This window comes from Xenopus tropicalis, chromosome 8, assembly GCF_000004195.4.
Source record: "Xenopus tropicalis strain Nigerian chromosome 8, UCB_Xtro_10.0, whole genome shotgun sequence".
In the NCBI taxonomy this organism is placed as follows: domain Eukaryota; kingdom Metazoa; phylum Chordata; class Amphibia; order Anura; family Pipidae; genus Xenopus; species Xenopus tropicalis.
In genome coordinates this window covers 105,942,894-105,960,709 of record NC_030684.2, presented here as the reverse complement: position 1 = coordinate 105,960,709, position 17,816 = coordinate 105,942,894, and the positions used below count along the sequence as shown (strand labels likewise).

General features: G+C 41.3%; 2 protein-coding genes across 3 annotated transcripts in view; one reads left to right on the top strand and one right to left on the bottom strand.

Annotated features, from left to right (window-relative positions):
* stard9 (StAR related lipid transfer domain containing 9) overlaps positions 1-9,360 on the top strand; it is a 93,822-nt gene extending 84,462 nt beyond the window's left edge. For both annotated transcript variants that reach the window (XM_018096600.2, XM_012969276.3), the window contains exons 24-33: positions 1,149-1,346; positions 1,985-2,159; positions 2,817-2,969; positions 3,503-3,605; positions 4,388-4,551; positions 5,042-5,106; positions 5,195-5,400; positions 6,087-6,166; positions 7,816-7,974; positions 8,814-9,360. In XM_018096600.2, coding sequence (XP_017952089.2) covers positions 1,149-1,346; positions 1,985-2,159; positions 2,817-2,969; positions 3,503-3,605; positions 4,388-4,551; positions 5,042-5,106; positions 5,195-5,400; positions 6,087-6,166; positions 7,816-7,974; positions 8,814-8,915 — 1,405 coding nt within the window. In that variant the 3' untranslated portion in view covers positions 8,916-9,360. The remainder of the gene's footprint in view (positions 1-1,148; positions 1,347-1,984; positions 2,160-2,816; positions 2,970-3,502; positions 3,606-4,387; positions 4,552-5,041; positions 5,107-5,194; positions 5,401-6,086; positions 6,167-7,815; positions 7,975-8,813) is intronic.
* A 2,888-nt stretch (positions 9,361-12,248) lies between these two features.
* Positions 12,249-17,816, bottom strand: part of cdan1 (codanin 1) — a 36,396-nt gene continuing 30,828 nt past the window's right edge. The window contains exons 25-28 of the mRNA XM_002941085.5: positions 17,683-17,746; positions 17,368-17,567; positions 15,715-15,822; positions 12,249-13,620 (exon numbers count right to left, since the gene is read on the bottom strand). Coding sequence (XP_002941131.2) covers positions 13,504-13,620; positions 15,715-15,822; positions 17,368-17,567; positions 17,683-17,746 — 489 coding nt within the window. The 3' untranslated portion in view covers positions 12,249-13,503. The remainder of the gene's footprint in view (positions 13,621-15,714; positions 15,823-17,367; positions 17,568-17,682; positions 17,747-17,816) is intronic.

Here is a 17,816-nt window from a genome sequence, read left to right as displayed (position 1 = left end):
GTAAGGGACAATGCAGTTTATATGGCATATATTAGTTTGTATAGGGGTAGGGCATGGTTCATCCAGAGGGATTTTTTTTTGGGGGGGGGTTATGGTCTTGTATATACTTTAGGGTGTAGAGAAGTATGTATGTGTGATTAGGTGCATCAAAGTCCTGAACAATATCTTTTACATATTTTATTATGAAGGAGGCCTTTAGTTGTGGGTGAGGAATGAATTCAAAGTGAGGGAATTTAGGATTACACCAGAGAGGGATATAACACAAGCACTGGTGGTCTAGGGAATAGGTTATATATATTTGTGCATGTGTTCACCCTATATTGTAGGTTTTTTAGTTCTTCATAAGAGCCAGTGGTTTGGGCTTCTAAAGTAGTTGCCGGGTTGTCAGGAGAAGGGTAGGTCCACCACCCAGCTGTGGTTAGTTGTGCTGTTAAGTAGCAGAGAATTAGATTTGGGGCGGCCAACCCTCCCACATCTGTAGGCATTTGCTGTTTCACTAAGCTAATTTTAGGGGTAGAATAATACCAGTACAGTTGACCTAGTTGTGTTCTTTCTAACTCTGAGGAAGACTTAAGGAGGTATATTTTGGGGTGGCAGGCAGAACACATTGAGGAATTTTGTCAAGATACTCATCTTAAATAAGTTAATGCGGCCCCTTAATGATATTGGAAGTCCCGCCCATGCCTTAGCTTTTTGTTCTAGGATCCTAATAAGAGGTTCCACATTTACATCTATATTTGCTGGTGTTTGCATGTATCGTTACTCCCATGTAGTGACATTGCAGAATGTAGTCTAAGCCGTGCTTTTCTGCCTTGCAGCACTGGAGTCCTGAGTTCAACTGTTACCAGGGCACTTTTCTGCAAGGAGTTAGTATGATTTCCTCTGAGCACTTCAACACTCCAGAAACATACAGGAAGGTTAACTGGCCCTAGTGTTGTACAAATATGAAACAGAACTTTAGATTAAAAAATATCCACTTGGGGAGAGATTTCTTTTTGCTAGGTAAAGCCAAGCAGCCACACTACAATTCCCCATGCTAATATGACCACTCATGCAGTTTGTGTTGGTTACAGGTACCCCCCAGTCTGTTTCATGTTTACACTGAATATTAGTGTTTCAGTCACACCTAAAGCTTTATTGTCTTTTAGGCACATCAAAGTAATTGAAGGCCTGAGAAAGGAAAGAGAGGACCGGCTTCAGATTTTCAGAAGGAGTCGAAGCCTGAGTCCACAAAAACAACTGAGCGCATCCCAGGGATCTCTTACATCCCTTCGGGAATCAGACTTGCCGAGCCGTCGCAGGGAATACCTACAGCAGCTGAGGAAAGATGTTGTGGACCACACCAGGTCAGAGCAAAGGGCAGTGTGTGCCTACAATACATGATATAGGAAGAATGGGGCGCACCTATACAATAAGCATATGACCAGATGCTGCATGGTGTATCTGTTTTTGCACATTAGATGCTTTAGATGAATTAGATGCTTATTACTTATTTTCTGTCTATTCATAAAGGCTAATATGTCCACTAATATAGCAAGGCATATTTCATGAAATCTGTTGCCCCAATGAATATGAGCCTAATGAGCAGAGCAAAGAAATTCTGCCCCTGTCCCCCAGCCTTCCTCTATACTGATGTCTAATTAAAATGTAATTGCTAAAAGCAGAGAATCTGAAACCTAACTTGAGGGCAAATAGAAGCAACAAATTGTGTTACTGCACTGTTGACCATTGTACGATGAGCGTAAAGCAGGCCTATTTTGGTCTCTTAGGCAAAAACAAGAATGGATAAACTGTCTGGTAGCATTAGTCTGTAATAGTGTTAACAACCACTAAAAGACAGACAAACTGAAAAATCAGAGATTTCTCTAGGAGACCAATGTTTGACATCACTCATCTTCACTTATTCACTTGTAGGCTTGAGGGTCTGGCTGTTATACTGTATTTATTATAGCTGCTCTGATGGAATCACTTTACATAAATGTAGATTTCAAGAACCAAAGAGGGAGCCAGCTCAGTGTCCCTCTGAGATTGAGCTGATGCTGAAAGACTACCAGAAAGCTCGCGAGGAGGCAAAGAGTGAAATAGCACGGGCACGGGATAAACTCAGAGAGAGAGCTGAGCTGGAGAAGAAGAGACTGCAGCAGAGCTGTCTGATAAAGGTGTGTTCGGTATTAATTCAATATAAAGGTGTATGGGTATGTGTATTTGCCATATATTGAACAGGTACTGTAAGGCTAAATAAAAAAATTGGTGTTACCTTTGTAGAAAACGTGTTGTTAAATGCACATCCAGACCCCTCACTTCCTCACAGCACACCCAAAACTCTTATTATTTATTCACACACTGCAAATTTTCTACATGGGTCTGACTACAATTGGGAAAATCTATACAGTATTTCTTATATAAGTTTCTGGCACATACTGAATCTCTATCCTCTTCTTTACACATAGGATTCTATGAGCGTAGCCCAAAAGAGGTGCTACAGTTTCACAAGAGAATTACATGACAAGCATTTGCACATGTGGGGGATTCTTCAGTATGTTAAAATGCTTGTCAAGGAGGGTGATTTTGGCCTATGTCATTTGGCTACCAAGAAGTACAGTAGGCAAAATGCCCTTTGTGCCTTATACTTTAAGTTAAGGAGTGGGTCCCATTTGCTAGGCAGGAATGCTAGATTGGGTTTATTAACTGGACAAGGACAATACTGGGACCTTTAGATACCAACTTTTAATTACTTTATAGGCTGCTACATGTTAGTCATATCACAATGCAGTTGTGCCAAGTGTCTGTGAGCTAATACTGACCCTTCTTTACAGGAAGAGACAAAACTGAAATCCCTTATGAGCACAAGCACTTTATGCACAAGCTCCAACCTCAGCTTGTCCTCAGGGCCAACCTCTGGGTACAACAGCAGCAGCATCACCGCTACACAGGACAAGAGAAGCCATCAGGATCTGAAAGAAACAAAGGTGGGTATGCAGCCTATTGTAGCCTTATTCTAGGCACATAGCCAGCTAGTTGGCCTATCTGTTCCAAATAGCAACTCCCAGCATCTCCTGTTAGCTCAGCATGATATGAATTTTCATGGGGAATTGTAAGACTTCTTCTTTCTTTTTTTTGTATTATAATTATTTATATGGCACCAAAAGTGTATGCAGTGCTTTGCTTAGCTCAAATAATGAGAAATATATTAAACGTAAGTTCTAGGGATCAGCACACTGTAGACATGAGGTCTCTGTCCCAAAGAGCTTAAATACTAACCATGAACCATATCATCTGCCAATCAGAAATTGGGAGATGCAGTTCAACAAATGAAGGCCTTTAGGTTGCACACCTGTGATGGATATACTGAAGAGATTTTGCCCATTGTATGTCCTTTGAATCTTATCTAATCTTAATCTAATAACTGAATCTAAAATGTGTCAACATTGATACTCAACAAACTAGGCATGTATGTGCGGCATAGGAATGAACAGGTTTCTCTGCCTCTGTTTCTTACTAGACTTCATCACGAAGAATGGATCTTGCACCTGGAGCATCGAGAGGCCGATCAGCAGTCAGGAACGGTCATCTTATTTCTCTTTCCCAGAAGGAACCTGTCCCTGGTACGTCCAGCATAGCATTGGGCTCTCTGACTCCTGACACACTTTAACTAGAATAGGGAAATCTGCTGCAGATTGTCTTCATGTCTAAAAAAATCCAGTCAAAGGAGGTTTTTGTACATAGCCTAACAAGCATGTGGCCTTTCCAGTCATGAGTGGGTATAAGAAGGTTCCTCTGTAAGACTTATGGTTTAAGCCCTGAACAATATACCTGTACCTATACCTGTAGATACTAAAGGTAAGGTGCATCATCCTACAGGGTAAAAGCATTTAATGTAACAGTCCTCAAAATATGTTACTGAAAGGGAAACTATGATAAAAAGTGTTGACTAAAAATGCCCTACTATGTTAACAAAATAATAATAAGATTGGTTTTGGAAAACAATTTCGTTACATATTTCATTAGCCTGCTTCCTTCTGTCCAATCATATGATTCTAACACAGTCTAGCTCTGGTCTTCTGGCCTTCGTTCTATGCAAGAATGTTCTCCCAATTCTTGTATAGGTCTCCCGATCGTATGCGTGAATGTAACAGGGACCTTACATTGTAAGCTAATGTATGATGTATAATGCCTGTAAAGTGTTGAGGAATATGTCAGAAATGCATTCATTTCTATGCATGTCATTTTTTAGACAAACCATTTAACTTCATTTAATTTTGTTGGCATGGTGGCTTTACTATCTCAGCATTTCCCGGTATAGCCATGTGCTGCATAGAAATGTTTGTGTGCTTAAGTGGTACTGCAGTGTCTGGGCAGTTGGACTTAATGCTCCTCTCTTTTGTAGATGTTACGTCTCAGAGCCGCACTCCTGCTGAGGATAAAGCATCAGTGGACATAGCTCCTGCCATATCTAATTCCAGCCATGCCCCATATAGGTCAGGCCTTTCCCATCCAGCTGTATCGTACCAGGATATTGCCAGGCAGGCCCAGGCTACTGCTGTAACACAGGTGAGTTTCACATTAGTGCTGCACTATATAAAATTTAATCTATAAAATAGATTTATAATGAGCTAAGAGGTGCCTTGACCTCAAAAATTCGGAAATGCACTTGCTTACCCCTCAGAGATTGCTTGTTTAACATACTCAGTACAGCTATGGGATCTCTTATCTAGAAACCCATTACCAGAAAGCTCCACATTATAGGAAGGCTATCTTCAATAGACTCCATTTTAACCAAATAATTGCATTTTTTTTAAAGTCTTTTCCCTTTTCTCTGTCTTTATTGTAAGCAGAACAATTCAATTGAGTATATTTAATGTTTAAATGATTTTAGTAGACTTGAGGTATGGTGAAATGGTCAAATTACAGAAAGATCCCAGTCCCAAGCATTACAGATAATAGATTCTATATCTGTACTATATCCTATACAAATACTATTGGAAGAATATATGTGGCTAATGTTACTATTGTGCTGAGGTTACACACATTTTTATTTCAGATAATGGCGGCTTGCTGTGGTAACATAAAGAACCTGTTTCAGTACCAGGCAGCAGCTGGGTGGAAGTAAGACTCATTTCCCTTCCTTTATCAACAATGTGTCAGCATGTTTTTGAATTGTGACTTATGCTTTGTGTTGGCTCTGTTCCTTTAGCTATCAGTGTACTGAGCGTGATGTACTGGTGTATTACAAGGCTTTCCCATCTTCCACTAAACATGGCTTTCTTGGAGCCGGCGTGATCAGAAGGCCGCTGCATGATGTCTGGGGTATGGTGAAGGATACAGATACAAGGCACCTCTATGACAAGTCTATCCTTACAGCTCAGGTGCATCAGAGAGTCGGCAATAACATTCAGCTTGGTGAGTTACAGTTTAGCTATAAAATGTAAGCTATTCTGGACATGGCCCAATGCACCTGAAAAGCAACCCAAGGCAACCAATCTAATGTATGCTTTCACTTTGCTGGCTGAAGCATGCCCATAAAGTCATAGCTTGCAGCAAAAAACATATAAGTGAAAAGGAAAACAGAAAGAAATTGAGCTCCCTAACATTTTACCTTGAGAAAGGCAAAAAGAGCGGTGTTCCTACAAAGATGAGGAGGTCTGTTAGAGAGAGTCCCATCCAGTCTCCTAGTGGGAGGAACATATTAACCTTTCTGTTCTTGTGCAGCTAAAAATCTGTACAATGTGCTTTCAGGTGGTTGTCATTCAAATAAATGCAGGGGCAACACAAAGCTACATGCCTGGGCTTTTTAGTTGCCCTGTGTGCCACTCTACTATGGCTCCACTGAACACAAAACAGTGGGTGTGGCTCTGTGGAAGCACTTATTGGCCAGCAGTGTACCTGGCCGCTGCCATAGCACATTACAGTGCCAAGGGGATGTAACACATATGGGCACTAAACAGGGAAACAGAACTGATGCTCCTGATATTTGTGTTTCTAAAAGGAAAAGAAATCTTGGGAGCTGCCAGCAATAATATTATAGCACTGTATGTATTTTCAGTGTGTATAGAATTGTAACATTATCATTTTTTCATTCCCATTAGTGTATGTAAGAAGTGATGTGTCACTTTGCTACCTGAAACAACCCAGAGATTTTTGTTGCATCACAATGGAGTCCAAAGAGGTAAGTTCTGACATTTAGCATATATACAGACAGTAGGGATCAGCTTAGAGGGCAAAATACATTTACTTTAGTTGACTAGACTTGTGGTACAATACCAACCAATCAACCAAACACATTCCAGCTCGTCACAGGGACACATTAGGCTTGTTTTGCCTCCAATAAGGATTAATTATATCTTAGTTGGGATCAAGTACAAGGTACTTTATTATTACAGAGAAAAGGAAATAATTAAAAAAAATGTGAATTATTTGTTTATAATGGCCTCCCATTATGCAGAAAGCTTAGAATTGTTTCCATATAAGGGATTCCATACCCATACTGAATCTATGGTTACTGACTGAGCAGAAAAGTTGCATAGGAGGCATCTTTGGAGGCACGGGCTCTTCCCTGCTGTATAGCAGCATTTCTACTTTCATTTATTGGTGTGCTCTACCTACCCAGGAACTAAAGGAAAACTGTAAACAATGGTAACTGCCATTAGTAAGTAGTTTTGTTATAGGGCTTGTCAACACAAGCGGGAAGAGAATATTCCCGAAGGGAATTAGGCAAGCTATTTAATAAGGCAGGGGACACTGGAGAAAGTCACCCAGAAACAAAGCTGTTCCAAAGCCATTTTAGGAGTGTACAGATAGGAAAGACTTTTGTACCCTTAAAGGGGTGGTTCACCTTTAGATTAACTTGTGTTTGTTATAGTATGGCCAATTCTTAGCAACTTTTCAATTGGTCTTCAATGTTATGTCATAGTTTTTCACCTTTTTCTTCTGACTCTTTCCAGCTTTCAAACAGGGGTCACTGACCCCAGCAGCCAAAAACCATTGCTCTGTGAGGCTAGAGGCTACATTTTTATTGTTATTGCTACTTTTTATCACTTATCTCTTCATTCAACCCTATCATATTCCAGTTTCTTATTTAAACCACTGGTTGCTAGGGTAATTTGAACCCTAGCAACCAGATATCTGCTGAAATTCCAAACTAGAGAACTCCTAAACAAAAAGCTAAATTCAAAAAGCACAGAAAATAAATAGTGAAGACCAACTGCAAACTGATATCAAGCTCTATATCATACCAAAAGTTAATTTTAAGGTGAACAACCCCTTTAAGTCTGATGCCACACGGGGCTGATTCTTGACCTGAGGAAGAACAAAGGCTGAGAATCAGTCCCTACAGAGGCAGCCTCCTTTTTCTTTGCCAGCACCCAGAACCACTGTGTCGGGTCAGATGCAAACACACGCGCTAGGTATCGGCTCTTACATTTCTTTGCTGATATCTGCCTTCATCGGGGGCTGACACAATGGTTCTGGGTGCAGGTGAGGTAGGAACAGATTCTCAGCCTGTGTTTTTCCACAGGCTGAAAATCAGCCCCATGTGGCATTTGCCTTAAGTTGCAGTGCATCTCTCACTTGGACTTACGAATGACAAGCTGAAGCCTAAATAGACTAAATTTTATGCCCAAACCCTATGGCAGAACAGGATCCTCTGCCCAAACTACCTGCCAACTGCTCGCCATATATGGTCAGTAAATAAAGTACTTTGACAACACCTAGGATTCAAATCAGGGTTGTCCCCATTAATTACTAGATTTAAGGTGATGTTAAATTTCAGATTTACAGATCCCTATGGCTGTCTCTGAATGCATTTCTTTTGTGCAGGGTGCAGGGTACAGCTTGTGCTTTCAGTCTGTCTATAGTGAATCCATGCCTCGGCCAAGCAGTGACACCGTCCGAGGAGAGCTCCTCCCAAGCGCCTGGATGCTGCAGCCGGACACCATCAATGGAGAAAATGTCACCAGAGTAGTTTACCTATTGCAGGTAGGAACGGATTCTGTCCATTGTGCACCAAATGCTACTAAGCCTCATTCAATACACAGTAAGGCTCTGCATAATTACTAATGGTTAGCAATTGGTTGCTATGTACACATATAGTAATAGCAAGGTGAAGGATGGTAATGTGTTGAGCAGGGGTGGCCAAGACATCAACCGCGGTCCACCACTTGATCCCCCGTGGATTTCTGGTGGACCGCATCTAAGCCTTGGAAAGCGGAAGTCCGGCACATTTATTTGGGTATGTATGCTATGTCGCATGCGTACGCGGGGAGGAGTCAAAGATAGCAGCTCCCAGTAGATATCAGAATAGCACTCAATAGTAAGAAATCCAAGTCCGGCTTAGGACTCCTCCAGTTACATGGGAGTAGAAGAAACAATAGGTTACCTGAAAGCAGTTCTGATGTGTAGCGCTGGCTCCTTCTGAAAGCTCAGACTCAGGCACTGATATAGCGACTACACACCAATATTACAACTAAAAAAAAAAATACAGTTGTTGGTTAAAGAATAACAGTTTAAATGCTGAATAGCTAACCAAAACCTAATTTGCATATGTAAAAAGGGTATGGAAGGGTTAAAAAGGGCAGGATCCTGAATTTAGTGCATTCCTAATTTCTATGCAGATGAAGAAACTACTTTGTGCGACACTAGAGTTTAACCAAATGGCAAAATAACTGATTCAGTCTCCTAGTGGAAATGTAAGGGCATTACAGCCTCAGGATATCACCATAAGAAGCAGCAAATAAGCCAAAGCTATTTTGGATATTACACAGAGGTGCTGGATAGTGACGCCACTAAGCTAACTGTTCCTACCTTTCTATCGCCAGGTTGATTTCGGAGCACCGGCTGTCCCTTCCAGGTTACTCAAAGTGATCTCAAAACGCCAGCCCCTGGTGATTGCCAGCTTAGCAAGGTTTCTGTCTGTGTGACACACACAGCATTCTCTGCACTACTCCAACTGACCTGCAGCTGAGCATAAGTCTGGCTCTAACCATATGTTTCAGGGAAAGCTCAGCTGTGAAACATATCAATCTGTTTCATCCTCACATTGCTCTATACAATTGTATATATAGAACAAAGCCTTCCGCCTTCTATAGAACAACAAATGGCATTTTGCTCAGCATTGCAGAGTCAGCCTGTGGCAGCTATGTACAGATTCAAGCATGCAAGACAATCATACATATTTTGCTATGTAGATATGTGATATCAACCCAAAGGTTCTTTAGCCAAGTCTGGGCCCCCAAAATTCAAATCTGGCATGTTGGTTGGTAGGCAGGCCCTTAGACCTCTATGCTGTTGTATTTAAAGGACAAGTAAAAGGAAAAAAAACACTTACATGAACAATACAGCTAAAGGCCCCCATACACGGGCCGATAGAAGCTGCCGATATCGGTCCCTTGGACCGACTCTGCAGCTTATCTGCCCGTGTAGGGGCAGAAACGAGGGGCCTGGCCGACCGATATCTGGCCTGAAATTGGGCAGATATCGATCAGCCAGGTTAAAAGATTCAGTCGGATCGGGGGACGCATCGGCTCGTTGATGCGATCCCCGAACCGACTGCCCCATTGCCGCCTACATAATCCGGTCGTTTGGCCCCAGGGCCAAAACTTCAAGCTCCCCGATATCACCCACCCGTAGGTGGGGATATCAGGGAAGATCCGCTTGCTTGGCGATCTCGCCAAGCGAGCGGATCTTACCGTGTATGGGGACCTTTACTGTGTGCACTGAACATTGCTTTTCTGTATATCCCCCACAGTGGGCTTCCATGTTGTTTGCCTCAGTGGAATTAAACATGGAAGTTCCTTAATATCATTTAGAACTAGACCAAATGTCATTATTCTGATTTAAAAATATGAAGAATATGGATTAGGGTGGGCATATTATACAGTTCTCTGTACCCCAGTACTTTACTGGCCATGGGCTGAACCCTGCCCTCTTTATACCGATATTTTTTTTTAATCATCTTCTGCTTCTTTTGTGCTGTTTCATCATCTCAGTAATACTCTGTGCTGCTTTCTTGCTCACCAGCTTGCCGTTACACTGAATGACTGACACATGCCCCAAGCAAATGCCTTTGTGCCCATGCATTTCCCACATGACACGTATAAATATATGGGCGATCACTCTGATGGCTCACACTAACTAAGGAGCCAACACTGCAGCTTGGAGCAGAGGGGGTAAGGCAACCACATCTACATGATGACACACCAGAAGCTAAAGATATAATTTTATACGGCTATTGGAGACCTTATAAAGAATATTCTAGTGCACTGCGGTTCTTGGGCCAGATGCCATTGGCATAGTCTGCTGACAAGCATGTATTTTAGCTTTTATGTGCACCATTATTGTTAACAAATAAAAAGTCAGCATGCCAAAGGTGAAAGCCTGTAGCACCAGATGAGCAATGTAGCAATGTGGGTAAAGGCTGCCCCCTTCAACTAAGCCATTACCTAAGAAAACATTGCTTTCATTACTGTACTAGAGCAAGGAAGGTTTTTGATTGGTTACTGGGCGGGGGGGCATCCCTTTCTCATACTGCTGCATACCTACTTTTTCTGTCTGGTCACACAAGGGCAGAAAGCTATAGTATTACAAATACTTCCTCCAACCACAACCTAAAAATCACAGCAATGATGCACTTTGAGATCAAGGTCATTTAGACTGTGCTCTTCCACGTACCTGTGAAAGCATTGAAAAAAAATGTAGCTTTAAACCTAAAGAAATGACATAATACACATTAAGCTGTAGGGGTTATGGCTGTGGGAGAAAAGTAAGAGATACTTCTCTTCCACTCAGTAAATCCCACAGGCTACACAAAGAATACATTTTTCTGTACAGTGCAATAAAAGTTTATTTTTCTATAATATGTATGCTATTTTATATGGTTATACTCTAAGTTATTTATCTAAAATGAATGCATATTGTTTTTTTATTATGGAATTGATATTTGTACTCTATACCTGTATCATGAAGCATATATTAATATAAATATTTGAATTACGTATGTGCCTGGTTTGTGTGTGTGTGTGTAATGCAAACGCAGTGTCACAGATACACGGCTCTCTGAGTCAGGTATCAATTGGCACAGAGACCCCAAACAAAGAATCAGTTCTGTTGCTATCTTTACTTCACAAATATGAGACACCATTTATAAATGGAGCGCCTGTATCAGCTCTTGCCCCCATGAAAGCTGCATATACCCCCCCCCCCAAAAAAAATACTGTATCTATAATTCAGCCACACTTCACAGCACATACTGGCCCAATTTACTCACATAGAATTTTCATCTATTTTGTGAAGGTTTTGTCTTTTCACATTTTGCTAAACTGTATCTAAGGGTAATGGAACACAGGGAGATAGTGAGCGTGGTCCACCCAGACGATTGCACCTCCCTTGAAATTCAAGGAGTTGTTCACCATTAAATGAACGTTTAGTATGATAGAGAGTGCTTTTCTTAAACAACTTGTGATTGGTCTTCATTTTGTATTATTTGTGCTTTTTGCATGATTTAGCTTCATGTTCAGCAGCTCTCCAGTTTGGAATTTCATCAGCAATCTGGTTTCTAGGGTTCAAATTTCACTAGCAACAGAGAGTAACTGCAATATGAATAGGAGAGGGCCTAAACAGAAAAATAAGTAACACAAAATAGCAGTAGCCTCAAAGAGCAAATGACCCCCATTTAAAAAGCTGGAAAGAGTCTTGAAAAAATTAAAAACTGAAAAGTTGCTAGGAATGGTCTATTTCATAACATATGGAAAGTTAACTTTAAGGGGAACCACCCCTTGATGATAATCTCTTGGATCCTGCGTCCTGTTTATTCTCACAGTTATATGAGCATTTCTGAGCAATAATCACTGGGGTCCACCAGCAAGGTCCAGGCCTGTACCATTTAGGTCAATGGAGGGAAAATAACAAAAAAGTTAACAATCGTCCCACGTGTCATTGCCCTTATGCATAAAACTGAAGTGAGGATCTACATTTGCATTTATTTACAAGTTAATATTAAATATGAGTATTTATCAGTAAGAAGGCAAGTATGTGCAGCAGTAGCGATGCCCTGACTTCCAATCTGAGTGCAATCTAATTGCCTGGATCGGCAGCCGTAAATAAACTCACACACAAAGAGTGAAGACCATGAGGAATTCCTTGCAGGATCTGCTCTCCAGCATTAGAAACATCCTTCTCTAGGAAGCGCGGAACAACACTAGTTACATAAGGGTGCGAATCAATGCAAACTGTTTGAAAGCATTAGTGACAAAGTATTCCATCTGCTTTAGTATATCTTAAATATTTTATTTCTATACAAAGTATTTGTGTACAACAGGCATTGCAATTATTCTCTACTTCAGCTGGAAACAGAATGGGGCTTAGGGGTGTGAGACGCAAATACTCGCAGGGTACTTTGGACATCCTTAAAGGAGAAGGAAAGGTATAGAATAGATATTATGCACCATTCTTGAATTACTGCTATGGCACTTCCCCCAGCACTTTACTGTTGTGCACATACACAATATATAGATATATTCATCCCAGATGCTGCTTTCTTATAGAAAACTGGGGAGTTTGGAAGAGGCGCCAGTGCATGCTGCACCTGTTCTACCTGCGCATTCGCTAAGGGATGTGATAGGTAATGGGGAACTGCAGTTATGTGACCATGGCTGAGATTAGCACTAGCGCCATTCATGTTGCCCTTTATTCTAATGTAAGGATGAATTTTACCTTTCCTTCTCCTTTAACATTTCCTAATCCGATTCCATGACTTGCTGACCACTGGCTCCCCAAAGACCGGAATAAATGCACCCCACTTGTATTAGGGTTGCTTACAGCTCAAGCAACACCAAATGTGACAATGTTGAAATCTTAGTGGATAAACCTGCAGAGATAAAAATACAACCGTGGCCTGATATAAAATCTTATTTCGGGGGGGGGGGGCTTATTCTTAATGAATCCTCTTAAACACTAGGCTCAAAAAGAAAACTATGGTGAGTTATGCAAGTGCTCCAACCTCTCCCAAAACACTGAAAGCACCCAGATAAAAGGCAGAGAGGTGCTGATATAATTACATCTGTGACTTTATAAAAATATTATATTAATCATAATTATAAAAATTATTATAAGCACTTTATAAAATAAAAGCATTGTTAGGCTTGTGATCCTAAAAAACGAGTGTCTTGGTGATATTTTATTTTTTATTTAAGTCTTATAAGAGCCTCTTTCAATCATTCCTTATTGGTCCAACCTGGAATAATGCAATGAGGCTCTCACTGTAAAAATGGAAAGGGCTACTGCTTGGCAGTTGTATAACCAATGGCACCAGCGCGGATAAGATGGTATCATCCAATACTTTATACATGTGTGTCCAAACAGCTTAAGGCCAGCTACACCATTTGGCCACAGGAAACACACAATCCTATTTCAGCTCCTAATGTCACAGCAAGAAGCATCGTTACTCCTTGGGTATGAACCAGAGCAGATTTAGCAGCATCAATATGATAAAAGCACGTGAACATCCAGGCACTAACTGTGAGAAGTAATGGCAGCCTTTGGCACAGGGGTGCATACTGGCTCCTTACAGCCATCTTCCTGCTTGGATCTGTGCCTTTCAGACATGAGTGCAAGTTTTTCCAGCAAACCCTGCAAGAAACAGAACTGCGTGTCAGTAGTCATATCTCTATGCCAGCACAACTACTTGAGCCAAAATAGAAGGTGCCAGATATTCATTTATTTGAATGTTTTTTTTCATTTGCTGAGGCAGAACAGAATATCTGTGCTGGCATTGTATCAATGTATATCTTTGTATATTCTATTTAAAATATAGTGAGCAATTCCTGCTCCAACTGTGCCTGTATAATGACCCTTAAACTCGGTCCTGTGCGCAGCTGTTGAAGTATTATGTGATGAACCCTAGGAAAGGAGTCTCACACACAGGCAGCATAGGGCAGGCAGAGTATGGCATACAGAGGCAGCATAGGGCAGGCAGAGTATGACACACACAGGCAGCATACAGCAGGGAGAGTATGGCACACACAGGCAGCATAGGGCAGGCAGAGTATGGCACAGACAGGCAGCATAGGGCAGGCAGAGTATGGCACAGACAGGCAGCATAGGGCAGGCAGAGTTTGGCACACACAGGTAGCACAAGGCAGGCAGAGTATGGCATGCACACACAGGCAGCATAGGGCAGGCAGAGTATGGCACACACAGGCAGCATAGGGCAGGCAGAGTATGGCACACACCGGCAGGCAGAGTATGGCACACAGGCAAGCATAGAGCAGGCAGAGTGTGGTACACACAGACAGCATAGGGCAGGCAGAGTATGGCATACACAGGCAGCATAGGGCAGGCAGAGTATATCACACACAGGCAGGGTAGGGCAGGTAGAGTATGACACACACAGGCAGCATAGGGCAGGCAGAGTATATCACACACAGGCAGAATAGGGCAGGCAGTACATACAGTGACACAATGCTGGCGCTGCTCCAATGTGGGCGCTTATAGTATGAGCCTGAGTTGTAAACAATGCAGGGGTGAAAAATACAGGGGACTACATGTATGAACAAATACAGGGGCTTACAGCCTGAATCTGAAGTGTGAACAATGCAGGGGCCAGTTAATATCATTACTGATACCATTTAAACCTAATAAAAAGGTAAGCTGGTGGGGGCCATGGGCTGCCAGTTAGACAGCACTGCTATAGAGTATGGTATGGGGTACTTTGGATAGTGGAAGGCGGAGCTCAGCCTGAAAGGGCCAGTAAGGATGAGTACTGGGGGAAGTGGCCATTTGATCTCCTAGATCAACCTAAAAGACCTAAAGGTCAGTTAGGGTGAGATTAAGAGTGAATATGTATTTGCTATACAGGTGGGATCAGTTATCCAGAAAGCATCGACATAAGCAAGGCCTTATCCCATAAAGTCCAGTTTGAGCAATTTTTAAAAACAATTCCATTTTCTATGTAATAATAAAACACTACCTTGTGCTTGATCCTGACTAAGGGGTTTGTGAGATGTTTATTCCAAATGATTGAAATAGCCCTTATCCAAATAAAAACCCTAGGACCCAAGCATTCAACAGATCCTATACCTGTACTAACTTGCCTTGAAACATCGATTAGTTCCATATACACTCACCTAAAGGTTTATTAGGAACACCTGTTTAATTTCTCATTAATGCAATTATCTAATCAACCAATCACATGGCAGTTGCTTCAATGCATTTAGGGGTGTGGACCTGGTCAAGACAATCTCCTGAACTTTAAACTGAATGTCAGAATGGGAAAGAAACGTGATTTAAGCAATTTTGAGCGTGGCATGGTTGTTGGTGCCAGACGGGCCGGTCTGAGTATTTCACAATCTGCTCAGTTACTGGGATTTTCACGCACAACCATTTCTAGGGTTTACAAAGAATGGTGTGAAAAGGGAAAAACATCCAGTATGCGGCAGTCCTGTGGGCGAAAATGCCTTGTTGATGCTAGAGGTCAGAGAAGGGTATTAAGTATGGTGTTCCTAATAATCCTTTAGGTGAGTGTATGTGTACTCATTTCATGAGCCAAAAGGGGCCCTGATCAAAGTTTGTACCTTCAAGGAGGGGGTGGAATAGGAAAGGTTTGTCAAGCACAGGTCTAGTGAAAATCCTAATGTGCTCCTTGACAGTGGTCATAAGGGCTTTTATGGCTATGGGTTATTGCAAGGAAATCTGGGGCGGTCCCAAGCAACATCATATACTTACTGCTGGCCAAATGAATCCTTTAAGCTGGTCTATGTGATGTTTTATTTCTTCGAAAACCATAAGCCTCTGCTCAATAAGTCCATGTAGCATGAACTCAAATAACTCCCACTACAGAGACAAAGAAAAATGTACTAATGTTAAAGTTCATGCCAGATTAATGAATGAGCCCCATGAGAGGGGCCTCCCCTGCACTGTAAAGCCAGAATGTCTCGGTAGAATCGTGATTACTGATAGCTATACTAGAACATGAACAGAAGTTAAACCTTTCAGTAAAAACATTCAGCCAAATAACAGCTAAACCGTAAAGAACCCCGAATAAAACACAAGTACTTTGGACCCTACTTATCTCTTCCACACAAATATTTCTGACTGCAGGTAAGAGGCCAGAGAGGCCTTGAAGTGAGAACTCTTGCAGAATATTAAGAACATGGTTGAAGCAGGTCATACAGGTATGGCTAATGTTTCATGGGAAAATCAGTGACCAAATCATCCAGACTGATGCAAGATTGATTAGAAATGCTATAAAAGTGTGATGCTGGGTATCTGTACAGAGAGATGCCTTAAGGAACCAGAGGTAATAGAGGGTGGAGAGTTCTAAAACTCAGTGACAGTGATATTCTGCTTTATTTGTAACCCCCCCCCCCCCTCTTTTCTTTTATGTGATGCTAGGTCCTCTTTGCTTTTCTCCATGTGTTGGAGGAGCTGCTTGTCCATGTTTTAGAATAGATCACATTGGTCTAGTGTCTTACTGAGTTTAGTTATGTGGCACACAGGCCTCTGGGAAGATAAGCCTATATTACAACAGGAAGAGAACCTGCATTTGCAGCAGTGTAGGTGGTTCTTCACAGTGAGGTTGTGGAAACCCCTGCTGGGTGATGTTGTGATGGCAGATTCTATTTAAGGAAAACTATACCCCCAAACAATGTAGGTATCTAGAGAAATATATTGCATAAACAGCTCATATGTAAAACCCTGCTTCATCTAAATAAACCAAAAAATATACTTTTTTAGTAGTAGCTGCCATTGGGTGCTCCTAAATAGAAAGCTGCCATGTTAAGTACAAAGGGCTGACCCTTGGGATCACATGATTTACAGTGCACACAAACATACATACTAGGCCCCATCATCTGTTGCTTAAACCCACACTTCTTCCTGTTACAGTTAAACCTGAATAATTTCCAGTCAGGTGATGGAACATACAGCCCATGACTAAATGGGACTCAAGGGAAAAGGTGTAAAAGGGCAATATTTACTAAAATGTATATTTTCCAGTTTGGAAATATTCTATAATAGGCAACTTAATATGATATAAAATATCTGTTGGTTAAGTACTGTTTCCTTTAATGCGAATAAGAGAGGCTTGGATGTTTTCTTGAACAAGCATATTATCCCAATATTATATATATATATATATAATATATATAATATACATGCACTGGAGTTCATGTGGAGGGACTGAACTATGTAAGGGGAGGGGGAGGATATGATACAAACATTAATTATGTAACACAATATTAATTCCTTTCCTACAACTTGGGCATGCACTCAAACCTCAGTAGAGTAATTGACAGATTAAAACTCTTAACAGGAAATATGTAAGTTGCAGTTATCTGACATGCTTGTTTATCTGAAGGCTGAAAGCATAGGTCTCACCTTGTGGGCCTGTATATCTGTTATGTAGGTTATATTCTTCATGCTGAACATAAGATAAAAGGGAATGGTCACCCTGAAGTCTTTCTTCCAGACGGAAAGCAGCAGTGTCAGCAGGTCACATAAGGCTTCTCTCTTTGATTTCTGCATTTCATTACTATTCTCGCATGAAGGCAACCCAAATACTGGAATTCTATCAGAAACTACAAATACATACAAATAAATTACTTAAATGTATATGTAATATTGATATATAGTTACGCATACACACACATATATTAGTTTATAGCTACAGCTAATGAATGTATCTATTCTTACCTAACAAAGATGCCAGTTCCACGGTGCTCTTGGCCAAGTGCTGCTCTGCTGGGTAACACATATACTGTAAAAAGAATAAAGCCATATACAATGTATTTTTTCTTCTATATGTACTAAATGGGTTCAGGTGGAGA